A 15,113-nucleotide genomic window follows, 5' to 3' on the forward strand; every position below is an offset into this window, starting at 1 on the left:
TCATATTCTCTTTGTTTTTTAATTTTTATTACTTTTAAAAAATTATCATATTCTAATGAGGGAGATAGCAAATATGGAAGATCACAACTTCCAGTTAGACCTAATAGTCTTGTGATCTTTAGATGGTGTAATGAATAGAGGTAAGACTTCAAAATTCATGTCTGGCCTCAGACATTTGACAGTTGTGCAAATCACATAACCCAACTGCCTCAGTTTCTCATATATAAAACGGACTGGAGAAGGCAAATCAGTATTTTTGCCAAGAAACCATCAAAAAATGTAATGAAGAGTGGGACATGACTGAAACAACTAAACAACACCAAAAAGGCAAAAGGCAAAAGAACTAGAAAGGAATCAGAAATGCTCTTATAAAAAAGACAACCTGCCAAATGCCTGCCTAGAATATTACAATATAAGATTATTTTATATTTTATTAAAAAGCTTTATGAAAACAACCTATCCATGTATCAGAGATATCTTTGTCTAATATGAGATAAAGTAATAGACTCAGAGAAAAAATTGCTGAGTCAAACTTAAACGCTTGAGAGTTGAGAGAGTAAAAGAGACAAATCACTAATATTTGGTTTCTAATACAAGGACTTTTTATGGAATCCACTTTTGGTAGTGTTCTTTTTAGGCATCTTCTGTTATTTTTATATAAAATAAGATGGTGCTTCTTTCTCAATTATCAAGAAGGAACTTACTAAAAAGAGTATTGGCTTTACTGTTTGTTTTATAAAGTTAATTATTTACATTCATGTTCTTTCACAACAACATCTTTTGAATAGCTTTAAATCAGTTTAAAAGGAATACTATAACATATGTATAAATTGAAATTATGGTGAAATTTTTTTAAATTTTGAATAAATTTTTAAAGCTAAAATTTCAAATATGCATTTTATTACAACGATTGTCTACTTTGTACCAATGTTGAATGCTTTACAACTATTGTCATTTGATCTAGTCCATCCAATCTTAAAATAATACAATGGCATATAGTTTTCTCTCCTTACTTGTCTGTTATTTTTTGATCTCCATAGTTGGATCTTCATCTAAATCATGCATTAATCATGGCTATTTCCTTAAAATCTGACTGTAGTCCTCTTTTCTTTTCCCTGTACACATCTCATTTTGGTGATCTGGTTAGTTTCCCTGCATTGATTTATTCTTTCTATGCGGAGCATTTTTGGATCAATTTATCTAGCCCTAGTCTCTTTTTTGACTTCTGGCTTCACATCTCTAATGTCCTATTGGAAATTTCAAAATAATGCCTCATAGACATTTTATACTCAATATGTTCAAAACTGGACTCTCTTTTTACTGAATTTTCCCATCTTCTAACTTTCATATCGATTTTTGAAAGCACCACCACTTTGTTAGTCACCCAGCTTCACAATTTAGACATTAACTTGCATCCTACCCCCTCAATAACTTCACATATACAATTTGTTGCAAAGACTTATCATTTCTACTTTTACTACATCTCTCATATATGCCTCTTATTTCTTTGACATAGCAACTAATTTGGTGTTTGTCTACCTAATTTTATGCTTCAACTATGACAGTAACCTGATAGTTGGTCTCATTTTCTTTCCTGTTCCCAATCCAGTCCACCCTCTATTTAGCTGTGAAAATTATCTTCCTAGCTTAACCATGTTACTTTTATACGCAAACTCTAGTGGTTTTGTATTACTAATGAGGAATAACAAATACTTGATTTGACTTTTAAAGCCATTTATAACCTAGATACTTGGAAATTTCCAGACTTCTTAAACCTTACTTCTCTACCCTTTCCCTAGATATTTTATAATCCATTGACATTGGCCTCCTTGTTGTTTCTTAAAGAAGACACTATTTTCAGATTGTATTATATCACTGGGTGTCTTCCGTGCCTAGAAGGCTCTCTCTCCTCATGTCTGTTTCCTGGCTTGCTTCAAGAATAAGCTAAAAATTTCCCCATCTTTTACTAGAGACCTACTCTTATAGTGGGTCTCTGGTAGATTCCATTCTTCTAATTTCCACTACCTTTACTTCATTGTTTTCTCTCTGTGCTTTCCTCTAATTTACTATATGTACATAGATGTTTGAATGGTTTCGCCCCATTAGAATGTTCCTTGAAGGAAAAGGCTATTTTTGCCTTTCTTGTATCTCTTGTGCTCATCACAGGTTTTAGCACAAAGTAATCTCTTAATAAATGTTTATTGACTGACTGAAACTATTAGTTTAAAACAGCTACTTGCCATATCATAATATACATAGAGAAGAAACTGCTTATAATGCTCATCTATGGATTTATATGGATCCCCATATTTTACAGCATTTATTTTACTACCCTTCATTTAGTTTATCATTTTATTCTTACACTGCTCAAATAGAACACCAATATGCTAAAACATCCTCAAAATTTCATATCAGGTGCTGAAGCAGAATTTGACAAACAGCAAATGCAATATAAAGCATTTCTGGGATTAGTGAAGTACAATCATAACAGTCCAAGCCTACTAAAGAATCATTCTACTAGAGGAAAAAAAAAAAAAACTAAAATAATACAGGTAATTTTTTTAGCTTATTGCAAAAAAAAGCAACAAAGATTGGTGTGATATGGTATTGGATACATTGTATCAAATTATCTTTTTGAATGCCAATAAATTTGTTTTTCATTTTTCTTTCAATTTAATAAGATGTTTTCTTTGTAGATTGCCAAACCCTCTTTTAGAAAATAAAAAATAAAAAATGTCCTTCCCAAAAATATGAATTAAAAAACATCATATTAAGTAGGGAAGTTCTATCATTGTGGATTGGTCATTATCCTAGTAAAATGCAGGATTTTGAGGAAGAAACATATTTTCCTTTTTAAGTCAAAGAGATCCAGCAGGTGAACAGGAGGTAACTTGAAAAGTAATGGCTGCTATTTTTTGCCAATCATTTAATCAAAAACTTTAGTTCTTAAGGATGTGATTGTAAGATCGATTGCTTGTGAAGTTACATTTATATATTAAGCATGCAAGGCTGTCTGTTCTAAAGACTACTTAGGAGCCACTGTATTATTTCTAGGGAACTATATTTCCTGAGCAGCAAGAGTAAAAGCTGGTAACGTTCAGTATATTTTTTAGAAACATTTTTTTCAGATTCCAGGTTGTCACCTATCTTCTTTCAGTGTTGGTAGTTTATGCTTGAAAAAGCATGTGGATATTCATCTGTACATAGGCACAGACCCTATATAAATAAATGAATGAATGAATGAATCTATTCTTCTTCATAGCTAGATTGCTCCCCCTGCCTGATTCGAAGAGTAATTACATTATCCTCTTCCTTTGGTATAACAAGGCAGTTTAATTCTAAAGTACCACAATTTCATAGAATCCTAATAGTTTTATGCAGAAAAAAAAGGTAAATATAAAGGAGGGAACTTTTATTTTCAGATAGATATATTTAGAAAAGTCAATGACATGAAAAATATATTACTGAAGGCAAGCTGACTTGTTAAAACTCTTTACAGTTATGAACACTAAGATTAATAAAAGAAAATACTATACATATTTATAGTACTTTTCTTCGGAGGAAGAAATAATTAAGATAACTAGAAGATGAAAGTGCACACTAAGTGGCTGACCATTTAAGAGAAAGATTTAAATGACATAGGATTTTGCTTAAAATTAATCCGAAGCAATGATAAAGGCACAAGGTATTTGTTGCAAAAGGTTCAAGCAACCATCCCTCCATACTATTCACGTAGGATATACCCTAAAAATATCCTACTAAAAGGCAATGGCTCACATGTTCTCAGTCAATCTGTGATGGTAAAATTGAAATGGTAATCATAAACCTTATGAAAATCTAAGCTGCTTTCCAGGAAACGTTTACATTTTCTTTTTAAAGAGAAATAACCTATTTATTTCAAGCAAGCTTGATAGTCTGAAGACACATATTTTGTTTCATTAACTACCATTACATCATTGTATCTGATCACAGGTGACCTTGAAAGCCTTATTGTTTCATTACATGAGTCTGACTTAAAGACCCTATCATTTGAGCTCCTAAGCCTAGTGATATAGGACATTCAATAAGCCTTATTACCCAAAGAACCTATGCATTCAATAAAGCACTGTATGCTTATAATTAAAATAATTTAAAAACTGGAAACTTCAGAAAGATAGTATAGTTGCCCAGACAAAAAGATAGCATTCACCTGGACAGAGAACAAAAGCAATAATGCAGTTCAGCACAAAAGCAATAGCATTAATGCAGTTCGGCACAAAAGCAATAGCATCATTGTCTTACTTTTTTCCTTGGAACGTTCTGCTGAAAGAAAGATGAAAGGGATATGAGTAATTACTACTTTAAGAAAGAGAAAACTAATCTATTAAAATGATAAGACCATAGTCTTCATTATTTTTCTTTTTTCCTCCTTTTCCCGCTTCCTCCTCTTGTTCTTTTCTTTTTTCTCTTTCTTTCCCACTCCCGAATGCCAAATGATTTTGTTTGAAGAAGATCTTGCCCAATTGTGAATATTTTACACCAATATATTTAATAAGGAAAAAGGATAAGCTATTATTGTCAATGCCTGTTCAACGTTATTTGGAAATTTTTTTAAATGATTGGTATTTGGTCTTCTTTTAAAAAACATGACAATATACACAGATAATGAGAAGTATAGTTAAATTATGCCAAATAAATGAATATATTATTCTAGACAATCTTCTGGAAAGCCAATCAACACCATCTTCTAACACATAGGTTTTATGGGTCTTTATTTCCCTAGTGAAACCTCTTTGCCCCGTTATCTAGTTCCCAGTGGTTCAGAACATCTTTGCCAGTTGGATGCTGACCTCTACATATCTATATCTGCCAGAAATATCCCATAACCTCAACCTTGATTGGAACCATATGCCTTGCCATTAATTTTCTTGATTCTCTAGACTTGGCAATGTGCCATTCTACTTTCTATGTCTACATATTACTCAGCCTTTCTCTCTGCTATTAACTGAATATAATCTGTAATCTGTGGTCTCTCCTACTTGAAATGTGAACTCCTAGAGAACAAATAGCATCTTTCTTAATTTTCTATGTGTATCCTGAGCACTTAGAATAGTGTTTTGTACATAGTGAATATTTTCCTTCTGATTTTATTGCATAAGAGAGACTTCAAAGATAATGAATATTAGTGAGTATCATTTTATGCATGTTTTTGGTTCTTTGCATAAAATGAGAATACTTTTAGAAAATTCAAATAATTGAGGGATAACAGAAAGTGGTTTAAAAAAAAGCACAACATTTGTAATCAGAGACCTGAGTTTATGTCCTAACTCTCTTTCATTAAACATATCTGGGAAAGTTATTTTTCTTCCGGGGCAAGGCTGTGTTGGACCTATTTTATAGAGCTCCTATTAACACTAATTATTAAATTTTCAGTGTGAGTATTTACATATAAGAAATTAGCAAATAATTTAAATCAATACATTGATTGATTGTCTAGACATAAGAAAATGATGCCTAAAATGTTTACAATGTTAACAGGTGGTGAACAATAATAACAAATATTAATAAATGTTAACAGAACAGATTAAACTTTAAAAGCTTAAAAGTTTAATTAAAAGTGGGTTATATATACCTTTAAAAATAGCTGACTGTTAAACATTTTCCAGCACACCATCCCCCCTGTGTCTCAGTTTCTACATTTATAAAGTTAGGAAACTGAACAATATAATTGCAATTTCCTCTGTTACATTTTTAAAGTTTAATTTATTATATAAGGTTTCCTTAAAAGAACATGCCTGGATTGTTTTAAATTATTTTAAGTGTATTTTCAAAACAATAACATTTTGCATTTCTATACTATTTTATTTATTGCCCTTATATTGTTTAATGATTATGGTATGTTTTATATTCCTTACACCTATTTGTTCCTTATGACAACACTATGATGTAGATAGTATAGCCATTATTATCTCCAGTTAAATGAAAGAAAAGGAGTTGTTGAAATTGCCATTATCTTCCTCCTTCTCATCCTCTTCCTCATCATACTCTAGCAGTTATATGGCCCTTTAAGATTTTCAAATTGCTTTCTGAAGATGATCTAATTTTATTATCACCATAGCTTTAGGATTAAGTGACACAATAAATAGAGCACTGTAACCAAAACCAGGAAGATCTGAGTTCATATTTAGTCCAAACACTGTGTGATTCTGGACAAGTCATTTAACTTCTATACTTTTATCTGTAAAATGGGGATAATGCTTTCTCACAGGGCTTTTGTTGTACAGATGTTGTACAGAAGTGCTTAGCATACAGGCTAATACATAGTAGGTGCTCAATAAGTATTTATCTTCTTTCCTTTCCCTTCTCACATTTTACAAAGGAAAAAACTGAGACCATCACTGACCTCTGGCAGTTAGAAATTCAATTTAGGATTTGTGATTGAAATCCAGTAATCTTTACACTAAATTATTATTTGTCTTAATTATATATTCAGATTTATAGTTATTTAATTCCAAATAATGAGCAGGGTTGCCTAAATCTAATCTAATAATGCTCCTTTGTATTAAATACAATAAAAGTCATTTTTAAAAATTCAATTTAGATCTATCTTCCAATGAATAAAATGGATTCTCATTTTAGGAAGAAATAGTGCATCAACTTTCATTATGAGTCCTCTATCATTGCCTTTCAATTTTATATTTTCATTTCTTTTGTCTTCACAGACATTTCTCTTTCTGTGTCTCTGTCTGTCTCTCTGTCTCTGTCTCTCTCTATCTCTCTCTGCCTCTCTCTGTCCCTCTGTGTCTGCCTCTCTGTCTCTGTCTCTCTTTTTCTCTTTCTCTCTCTATATAATATATATGTATGCTTGTCTGTCTCGCTCCCTCACACACATACATGCTCAAATCAGTTTTAACATTGAATATTCAGTTTGAAACGGTGGGACTTCAGACAATTGAGTTTATCACAGGGGTTTTTAACTTTATTGTGTCATAAGTCCCATCACGATTCTGGTGAAGATTATGAACCCTTTCTCAGAATCATGTCTGTAAATGCATAAAATCAAATATATGAGATTATACATGAAACCAATATTTAAATGCAATTGTTGAAAGCCAATCACCAAATATTGAAGTGCAATTATCAATATTGAATTTTTAAAGCTTACACACTCTAAATTAAGAATTTCTTTATATTTTCCATATAAGGAAACTAAAGCAAAGAAGGTCCAAGTTATTTGCCCAAAGTCATATGACATTTATAGTTGAATGTTTCCTAGACTTCAATTCATGTAGTATTAGAAGTAAATGACTTTCTCCAGTATGGGTTTTAATGTGATATGAAGTCCTTTGGGTGACTTTTATAGTATTAAAATATTTAAACTTGTAGTAACTTTGAAATTTTCTAGATCAGGAAGTCATTAAAGTTTTTGCTAAAAGATTCCTTTATGGATCTGTATGTGCACGAATGTTTTGTGGTAGCCCTCTTTGTAGTGGCCAGAAACTGGAAACTGAGTAGATGCTCATCAATTGGAGAATGGCAGAATAAATTGTGGTATATGAGTATTATGGAATATTATTGTTCAGTAAGAAATGACCAACAAGATGATTTCAGAAAGGCCTGGAGATACTTACACGAACTGATGTTGAGTGAAACGAGCAGGGCCACGAGATCATTATATACTTCAACAACAAAACTATATGAAGACCAATTCTGATGGACCTGGCCATCTTCAGCAATGAGATGAACCAAATCAGTTCCAATGGAGCAGTAATGAATTGAAAGCTATACCCAGCAAAAGAACTCTGGGAGATGACTAAGAACTATTACATTGAATTCCCAATCCCTATATTTTTGCCTGCCTGCATTTTGGATTTCCTTCACAGACTAATTGTACAATATTTCAGAGTCTGATTCTTTTTGTGCAGCAAAATAACGGTTTGGTCATGTATATTTATTGTGTATCTAATTTATACTTTAATATATTTAACTTCTATTGGTCATCCTGCCATCTAGGGGAGGGAGTGGGGGGAAGGAGGGGAAAAATTGGAACAAAAAGTTTGGCAATTGTCAATGCTGTAAAATTACTCATACATATAACTTGTAAATAAAAGGTTATTTTAAAAAAAGTAAAAAAAAACAAAAGATTCCTTTATATTTTTAAAATTTATTGAGGAGACCCTTCAAAGAACTTTTCTTTATATGATTATATATGGAACTTTGCTGTCCAGTTTTCAACAGGACATATTTTAAAGTTTATTCTGTCTTATTATAATTTTTCCATTGCTTCCATAAGTGCAGTCAATCACAAAATAATAATATAAGCTCTAATTTATAGCATTTGCCAATTTCTGAAAGTTAAAGGCTCCCATTGAAAATTTAGCAATTAGCAGCAAATACAACACACCCCTGGGGATATCTATCAGTATTTACCAGATTAGAAATGAAAAGATATTATTATTATTATTATTATTATTATTATTACTATTACTTCTATTTGATTATTACAATAAGCATTATCATGAAAATAAATTTGACTTCAAAGATACCCTGAAAGAATCTTGGCAACATCAATAGGTCCCAGAATCCTTCAATGAGAACCACTGATCCAGCATGATCTTAGCATAGAAAACAATTCACTTGCCAAAGAGTCTAACAGGTAGGTATTTAGAGACAGGGGATTTAAACTGCAAATTGAATGCACTGTCAATTAGAATAGATGATCACATTAAAAATTCAGATCCCCTGAAAAAAATTGTACTTTTCTGTCTTGCTTATCATTAACACTGCCCCTAGCTCTCCCTTCATTTCCTCATTCTTGATGAAGACCTTTACTTTGTTCTAATTGTTTCTACCATTTATGACAAGGAAGGAACCCATCGGTATTTGAATGGTACTTCCACTTATCCTTGAGGATTGGAAAAGGCCTCTGAGTTTACAGAAACAATTAAGTTTGTTTTCATTTTAAACATGGATACATTTCCATACGTGATAAGGGATGTATGTTGCTAGAAAAAACTTTGGATAATTTAATGGATCAAGCTAGGGAGGCAAATATTAAATTGTAAATTTTAAATCTTTCTTGATAGGCACAGGAATAATTTGACCTCAGCATTCAGACTAGAATTGCTTTATAGGAATTATCTCCTTCTTGAGAAGCATCTGAGAGAGGGTTATAGGGTAATAGAATCACAGAAATTTAGAACTGGAAAGGACCCCAGAGGTCATGTAAGCTAACTTTGACAATGTTTGTTCCTCCCAGTAATTTATCATTTGTAAGGGAAGACACAATTGATATGAATTCATTCCTAAATATTTTTCTGTTTAATTTTAGTAAAATCTCCATTTTAATGGAGAACAACAAAATTGTAAAAGAAATGAAAATGTATGTGTAATTCAGCAAGATTTACAACGACTAATAAAAAGCACAATCATGAAAAATAGGTCATGTAAGAAGCAAAGTGGTATGATTTAAAGAAGAGCAGCAAAAGGTTCTGGTCTGATGATACTAGCTTGCCATCACAAAATTCCCAATCTCTGTTAATTTTTAGGGCCTCTGAAATATTTGTAATAAACTGTGTTGATATTGGGGAAATAATGTTAACTTATTACCAAGAATTACTTTATCTGAACAACCCATTTCTAAATGCTGTCACCTGGGGGAAAAAAGAACCCAAAAAGAAGGAAATACAATGCCATACAAAAAATAAGTACTTAATAAATATATTTTGAATTAAACTGAATTTATATATTGAACTTTGAATAGGATGAGGATAAAGAAAAAGAAAAGAAAATGTTGATTGAGGTCATCAGTAATCTTTGTTGTAGATCTTTAAACTAAAAGATATTTTGTATGCTTTCTCTTAAAAGTGTTGAAAATGCTGAATTATTAACAAATAATAGTAACCTTTAACTAGAAATGGAAAATTATCTTTTTTCTATAGATATAAACTCATATCTCCCAAAGCCTTTAAACAAAATTAATCAAGCTTTCTAATCAAATGTTGATGACACAGGTTTGGCAGTTAATGAGGTATAAGAGACAATGATATTAAAATGCAAGACACGAGATTTTTGTTTTCATAGATGTTTAGATGAACAAAGAAAAAAATCAATGACTCTTTACTCATTAAGCGTTTTGGTATTAAACAATTTCTACAAATTAATCAATTTCTCTAATCTAATTTTCCCATGTTCTGTGAATTATTGTCTACTGGTAAAATATGGGACCTGTTTTCAAAAACAAAGTTGAGAGAATTTTTAGGAAGTATTTCATAGACTTTTAAGATCATACATCTAGCATAGGAATGGTTTCATTATATATGTATATATATATATATATATATAATGAAAGAGTTGGATATATATACATATACATATAAAAACTGAGCTTTAGAGATGTTAATCTCATGGGGAGTAATAAGAATTCAAATCCAAGCCTTCAAAATAGAATCAGCATTATTTCTACTATACTTCTCACTGTTCACTAGAAGTTTTCATTACAAATCCCATATATTTTGTAAGCATTAATCTACCTACTAGGGCATTCAGGTGCCTGAGGAGATAAGAGCATTGGGCCTGAAATTAGGAAAACCTGAGGACAAGTCTGATCTCAGGCACTTAAAGCTGTATGATCTTGGACAAGTTACTTAACCCTGTTTTCCTCACTTTCCTCATCTGTCAAATGAGTTGGAGAAGAAAATGGGAAACCACGGTAATATTTTGGCCAAGAAAACCCCAAATGAGATAAAAAAGACTCAAATATGATTGAAGCAGTAGAACAACAATGTGCTTTCTCTTGCTGCATTTGTATTTTATAGATATGTCCTCTAAAAATAAATGATGGATAAACACTCTTCTAATTCTTAACATGCAGCAATTAATAAATTTTCTATCCATTAAATCTAATTCTAAGCTCCTAGAGGACAGAGGCTATTCATGATCCAATAATGATTGAAGAAATGCCTTTTACTTTATGAGCAAACATTAATGGGCTAGCTGCATTGTCTTGATCTTTGTTTACTGCTACTATATGTTCCATCAATTTTTGTTTCTAATACAGATTTGAAATAATAAATATCATTTCTATATACCTAACATATTCAGAACATTTTTAACTAATCATGAACTCAAAGAAAACAGCAGGATGACAAAGACTTCCAATTGGGAATCCATAGAAATTCCAAACTGAGTTTTGCTCAGGCAGTGAGAGCCTGAATAGGTTCTTCTGTGATACCTTTGTATATCACAGATTTCTACCCACTGGGTGCCAGGATCTTTTCTGGTGAAAACAGAGAAATTTGAGTTCCTATCACAGGTGGCCTTCAAGAAAGTGAATGGCTACTCATAGGAAGCTATAGAAAGAGTTCCTGCTTATCAGACTGTATGATCTCTGAGGTATAGTTTAACTCTGGGATTCTATGATCCCATGAAAGGTTTTGACTATGGGCAATAGAGATTGGAAAGAAAAAGGGAGATAAGCAATTGAAAATTACTTAGGGAGGACCAAAGGAAGAAAAAGACAAACCTAGTGAAGATAGGCTATAAATTTTCCTACAGCTGATTTTATTCCCAGGTGAACTAGAACTGTAGCTTATCTACATATAATGAAACTGATTGGCAGAAAATAAATTTGCAAAAAACATTATAACTAACATATTTCTAGTAGTATGAGACAAATATTTATAATAGAATGCTTATTTGTCAAGCCAGCACTTCTTTGATATATAACTATCAGAGTGGGGCTTTATTTCCTTTATTTGATGCTAAATGTTTCACTTTTCATAACAGTTCTAACTCAGAACCTTCTTTTCAGTTCATAATATTGTTAGTGTTTTAGATTGCTCCTTAAAGTAGAAGTAATATTTTTTTTGATATCCTTAGTTTAGAAAGAAAAAAAAGAAACATTCTTTTCCCTTACCGTCTGCTGTCTTCGTTATCTTAGAACCTGAAAACAGAGAAACACCTTGTTCAGCAGACAGATGTTATAAATCAGAAACTCATTAAATCAAACTTAAAATGTTCTCACAAAGCACATTGCATCATTTTCTCGACAAAAACAGCATTAAATGCAAGTACTATATTTCGGGGCAGGGAGTGGAATAAAAGAGGTTCACATAGCTATTCTTTTCTAAAAGAAACTGAGCAATTTAATATCTGCAACATAAATATAATAATAAAAATCAAATATCATTGAAAAAGGTTTTACACAGATATAATCTCCTTGATTGTAGGAACATGTTAAAATAGTTATTAACATGAATTTGTAATCAAGTTGATGATGTTCATGACTGGAAGTCAAGCAAAGAATGAAACAAGAACAATGTTTTGAAAAAAATGACTTGCCAAATTTATGAGCAATGTTTTCAAGGGTCTAGTTATTAATGAATATTTTCATTATCTTCTCCTTTATGAATTAACCTATATGTATTCATTCATATATTTACCTATGTAAGCAACATATTTCACATTTAGAAAATATTAAGTTCTATTTTCATGAAAGAAAGTAAATTGGGAGGAAAAAAAGTGAATGTTGACAGAAGATGAGAGCAATTACATTGATTATAGTAAATGACTATACATGGGATTTAAGTGAGAGTCCTTTCTATTTGAAGATGTGTATTTCATAGAATGACAGGATCATAGAATAACAGAGTTGGAAAGAGCAGTAGAGATAATTGGATTCCTCCAACCTCCTCATTTAAGAAAATGGAAGTCAAAAAGAGTAGTCACTTGTCGTCAATCCTATCCCTTGAAAAGAAACAAACGGTTCAAGGATACAAATGGATAGTTTTCAAAGGATAAAATCCAAGCAATCTATAATAACCATATGAAAAAATATTCTAAAAACTGATAATTAGATAAATATAAATACAACACATCCATCTGTTTGTTTAAAATGACAAATCTTAGCAACAACAAATCTTAGAGATGCTGAGGGAAAGCAGACACCATCTTTTTTTGATTGATCTGTGATCTGGTTTATATGTTATAGAAATGAATTTAGACTTGTGCCCTCCAAGTTAACAGATGTGTATATACTTTGATCCATCTTATGCCACTATTAAGTCAATGTTCCAGTCTTATATGTACAAAATTATTTAAAGCAACTTTTTTGTTGAAATTCAAAATTGGAAACAAGAAAGTACCTTCTTGTTAGGGAGTAATTAAATAAATTATGGGATGTTAATGTAATAGAATATTACTGTGACTTGAGAAATGACAAAGTAGACAGAAAAAATCAAGAAAACCTTGATGATCTGATAAAAAGGAAAGTGAACAGAACTAGAACAATTTACATAATGACAATATTTTAAAGAAATATAACTTTGAAACATTTTAGAAATTTGATTAATGAAATGATAAACCATGAATTATGAGGACTGAAGATTATTCATATCGTTCACCTTCTTCCAGAGAGGTAATAAACTTAAAATCCAGAAGGAAATTAGTATATTTAGAAACAGTAAATCTGGGGAATTGTTTTGCTGAACCATATATATATATACATACATACACATTATATATATTTATTCTTATTTTAAAAATACATTATTCTATTGATAGAGCAGTGGGAAAAAAGAAATAATAGATGTTTGCAAAATACATTTTTAAAAAAATATTAAAGTGAATGATAAGTCTTTCTTCTTTCTCTCCATTTTGGGGAAAGTAGAATTAAGTTGTTTCTCCATGAATTTTATTCTTTAAACCTTTTTTTGGTTTCTTTTTTCTGTTACCTCATCTACAATTGTAATTTAATGTTCTCAGAAAATGATTAAAACATCTTTAGGAAATTCTTGAAGAGAATTAGATACTATTTAGTGATAAACCAGGGTCCCTAAAGCAATTACTTTAATTTTTAGCCAAAAGGAATCATGGTTAAAGAAATAACATGGTTTGTCTTAATTTTTCTAAAAAAACCAAACCCTGCAAAATGTCATAATATTAGCAAATAATAGGCAAACATAACATTCTACCATTAAGAATAATGTTAGGAACCAAAATTATATGATAAAGCAGCATTATCTGACTATTCTTCAGGGTAGCATGAGAATAGCACTTAATTACCAAACATTTTTTAAGTCCCTACTATATACTAAACACCTACACATAAATGGTGAGGATATAAGAAGTAGAAGTGAAACCGGATGTTGCTCACAAGGAACTCACATTCTAATGGGTGGAAGAATGAGATACATTCTATCTGAATATAAATGATAATTATAATTACAAATATTTGTGAGTGTGTGTGTGTGTGTGTGTGTGTGTGTGTGTGTGTGTGTAAGCACTTTTAAAACTCCTGGTCAGAAAACTAAACAACAGGCTTTGATTAGGAAGGTAAATACCCAGTAGATGTAAATAAAAGCAGCACTTTGCTCTCAAGCTGTTTAATATATCATGGATAATCATTCCATTTTAGCAATTATTCAAGTATAGTATTAAAAATTAGCAAGAATTATCCTTGGAAATCTTGAATTTCATGAAAGGTAATAGCAACAACAAAACTAACCTCTTTACAGCCTACTAACTGAAAGACAAATGTAAATGATTTATTTCATGGTATTGATGATTTTTAAGACTATTTGTATTGAGGAAGAGCCAAAATTAAAAAAAAAAACACAGATAGTGTTGTCCCAATCTGAACAAAGTCCCCAGATTCTAGAATTTTTCAGGAGCTTTCCATTTGGGGCATATCTGCCTTTGTTTTGCATTAACACCAAGAAGTTGCAGGTTGAAAGCTAAGAACCCAACAAGACCAAGTATTTTAGCTTATTGCTTTTGTTAACTTGTCTTTTTAGGCCTAGGACTTGTTTTTCAAGTCATTTATACCAAATAGCACTTGTGCATATTATAGTTAACTCATTGGACAAACTATGTATATTCAGAGCTACTTAAGAAACAAGAGATCTGTTATCAGTACTGGATGCACAGATAGAAAAGCAGAAGAAGAAACAAGTCAGTGTAGTCCTGGTCATGCATCACAAGATATGGAACAATGAAGACAAAATTCATAAACTTGATAATTGATTCTGGTCCACAAGTTCATCTAAATTTTTGTGGAGAAGTTATTTTTAACATTTGTTAACAATTGTTAACTATTGTTAAAAGTCTCACACAGTTTTTGATTATTTCCTCAA

The 15,113-nt window shown here is 31.2% G+C and overlaps 1 protein-coding gene across 24 annotated transcripts in view; it reads right to left on the reverse strand.

Annotated features, from left to right (window-relative positions):
- TRDN (triadin) overlaps positions 1 to 15,113 on the reverse strand; it is a 517,197-nt gene that overhangs the window by 156,643 nt on the left and 345,441 nt on the right. For 22 of the 24 annotated variants that reach the window (XM_051997667.1, XM_051997655.1, XM_051997666.1 and 19 more), the window contains 2 exons: positions 11,897 to 11,923; positions 4,282 to 4,302 (listed from right to left, as the gene is read on the reverse strand). In XM_051997667.1, coding sequence (XP_051853627.1) covers positions 4,282 to 4,302; positions 11,897 to 11,923 — 48 coding nt within the window. The remainder of the gene's footprint in view (positions 1 to 4,281; positions 4,303 to 11,896; positions 11,924 to 15,113) is intronic. The other 2 variants (XM_051997656.1, XM_051997652.1) reach the window with 1 other exon arrangement.

This window comes from Antechinus flavipes, chromosome 4, assembly GCF_016432865.1.
Source record: "Antechinus flavipes isolate AdamAnt ecotype Samford, QLD, Australia chromosome 4, AdamAnt_v2, whole genome shotgun sequence".
In the NCBI taxonomy this organism is placed as follows: domain Eukaryota; kingdom Metazoa; phylum Chordata; class Mammalia; order Dasyuromorphia; family Dasyuridae; genus Antechinus; species Antechinus flavipes.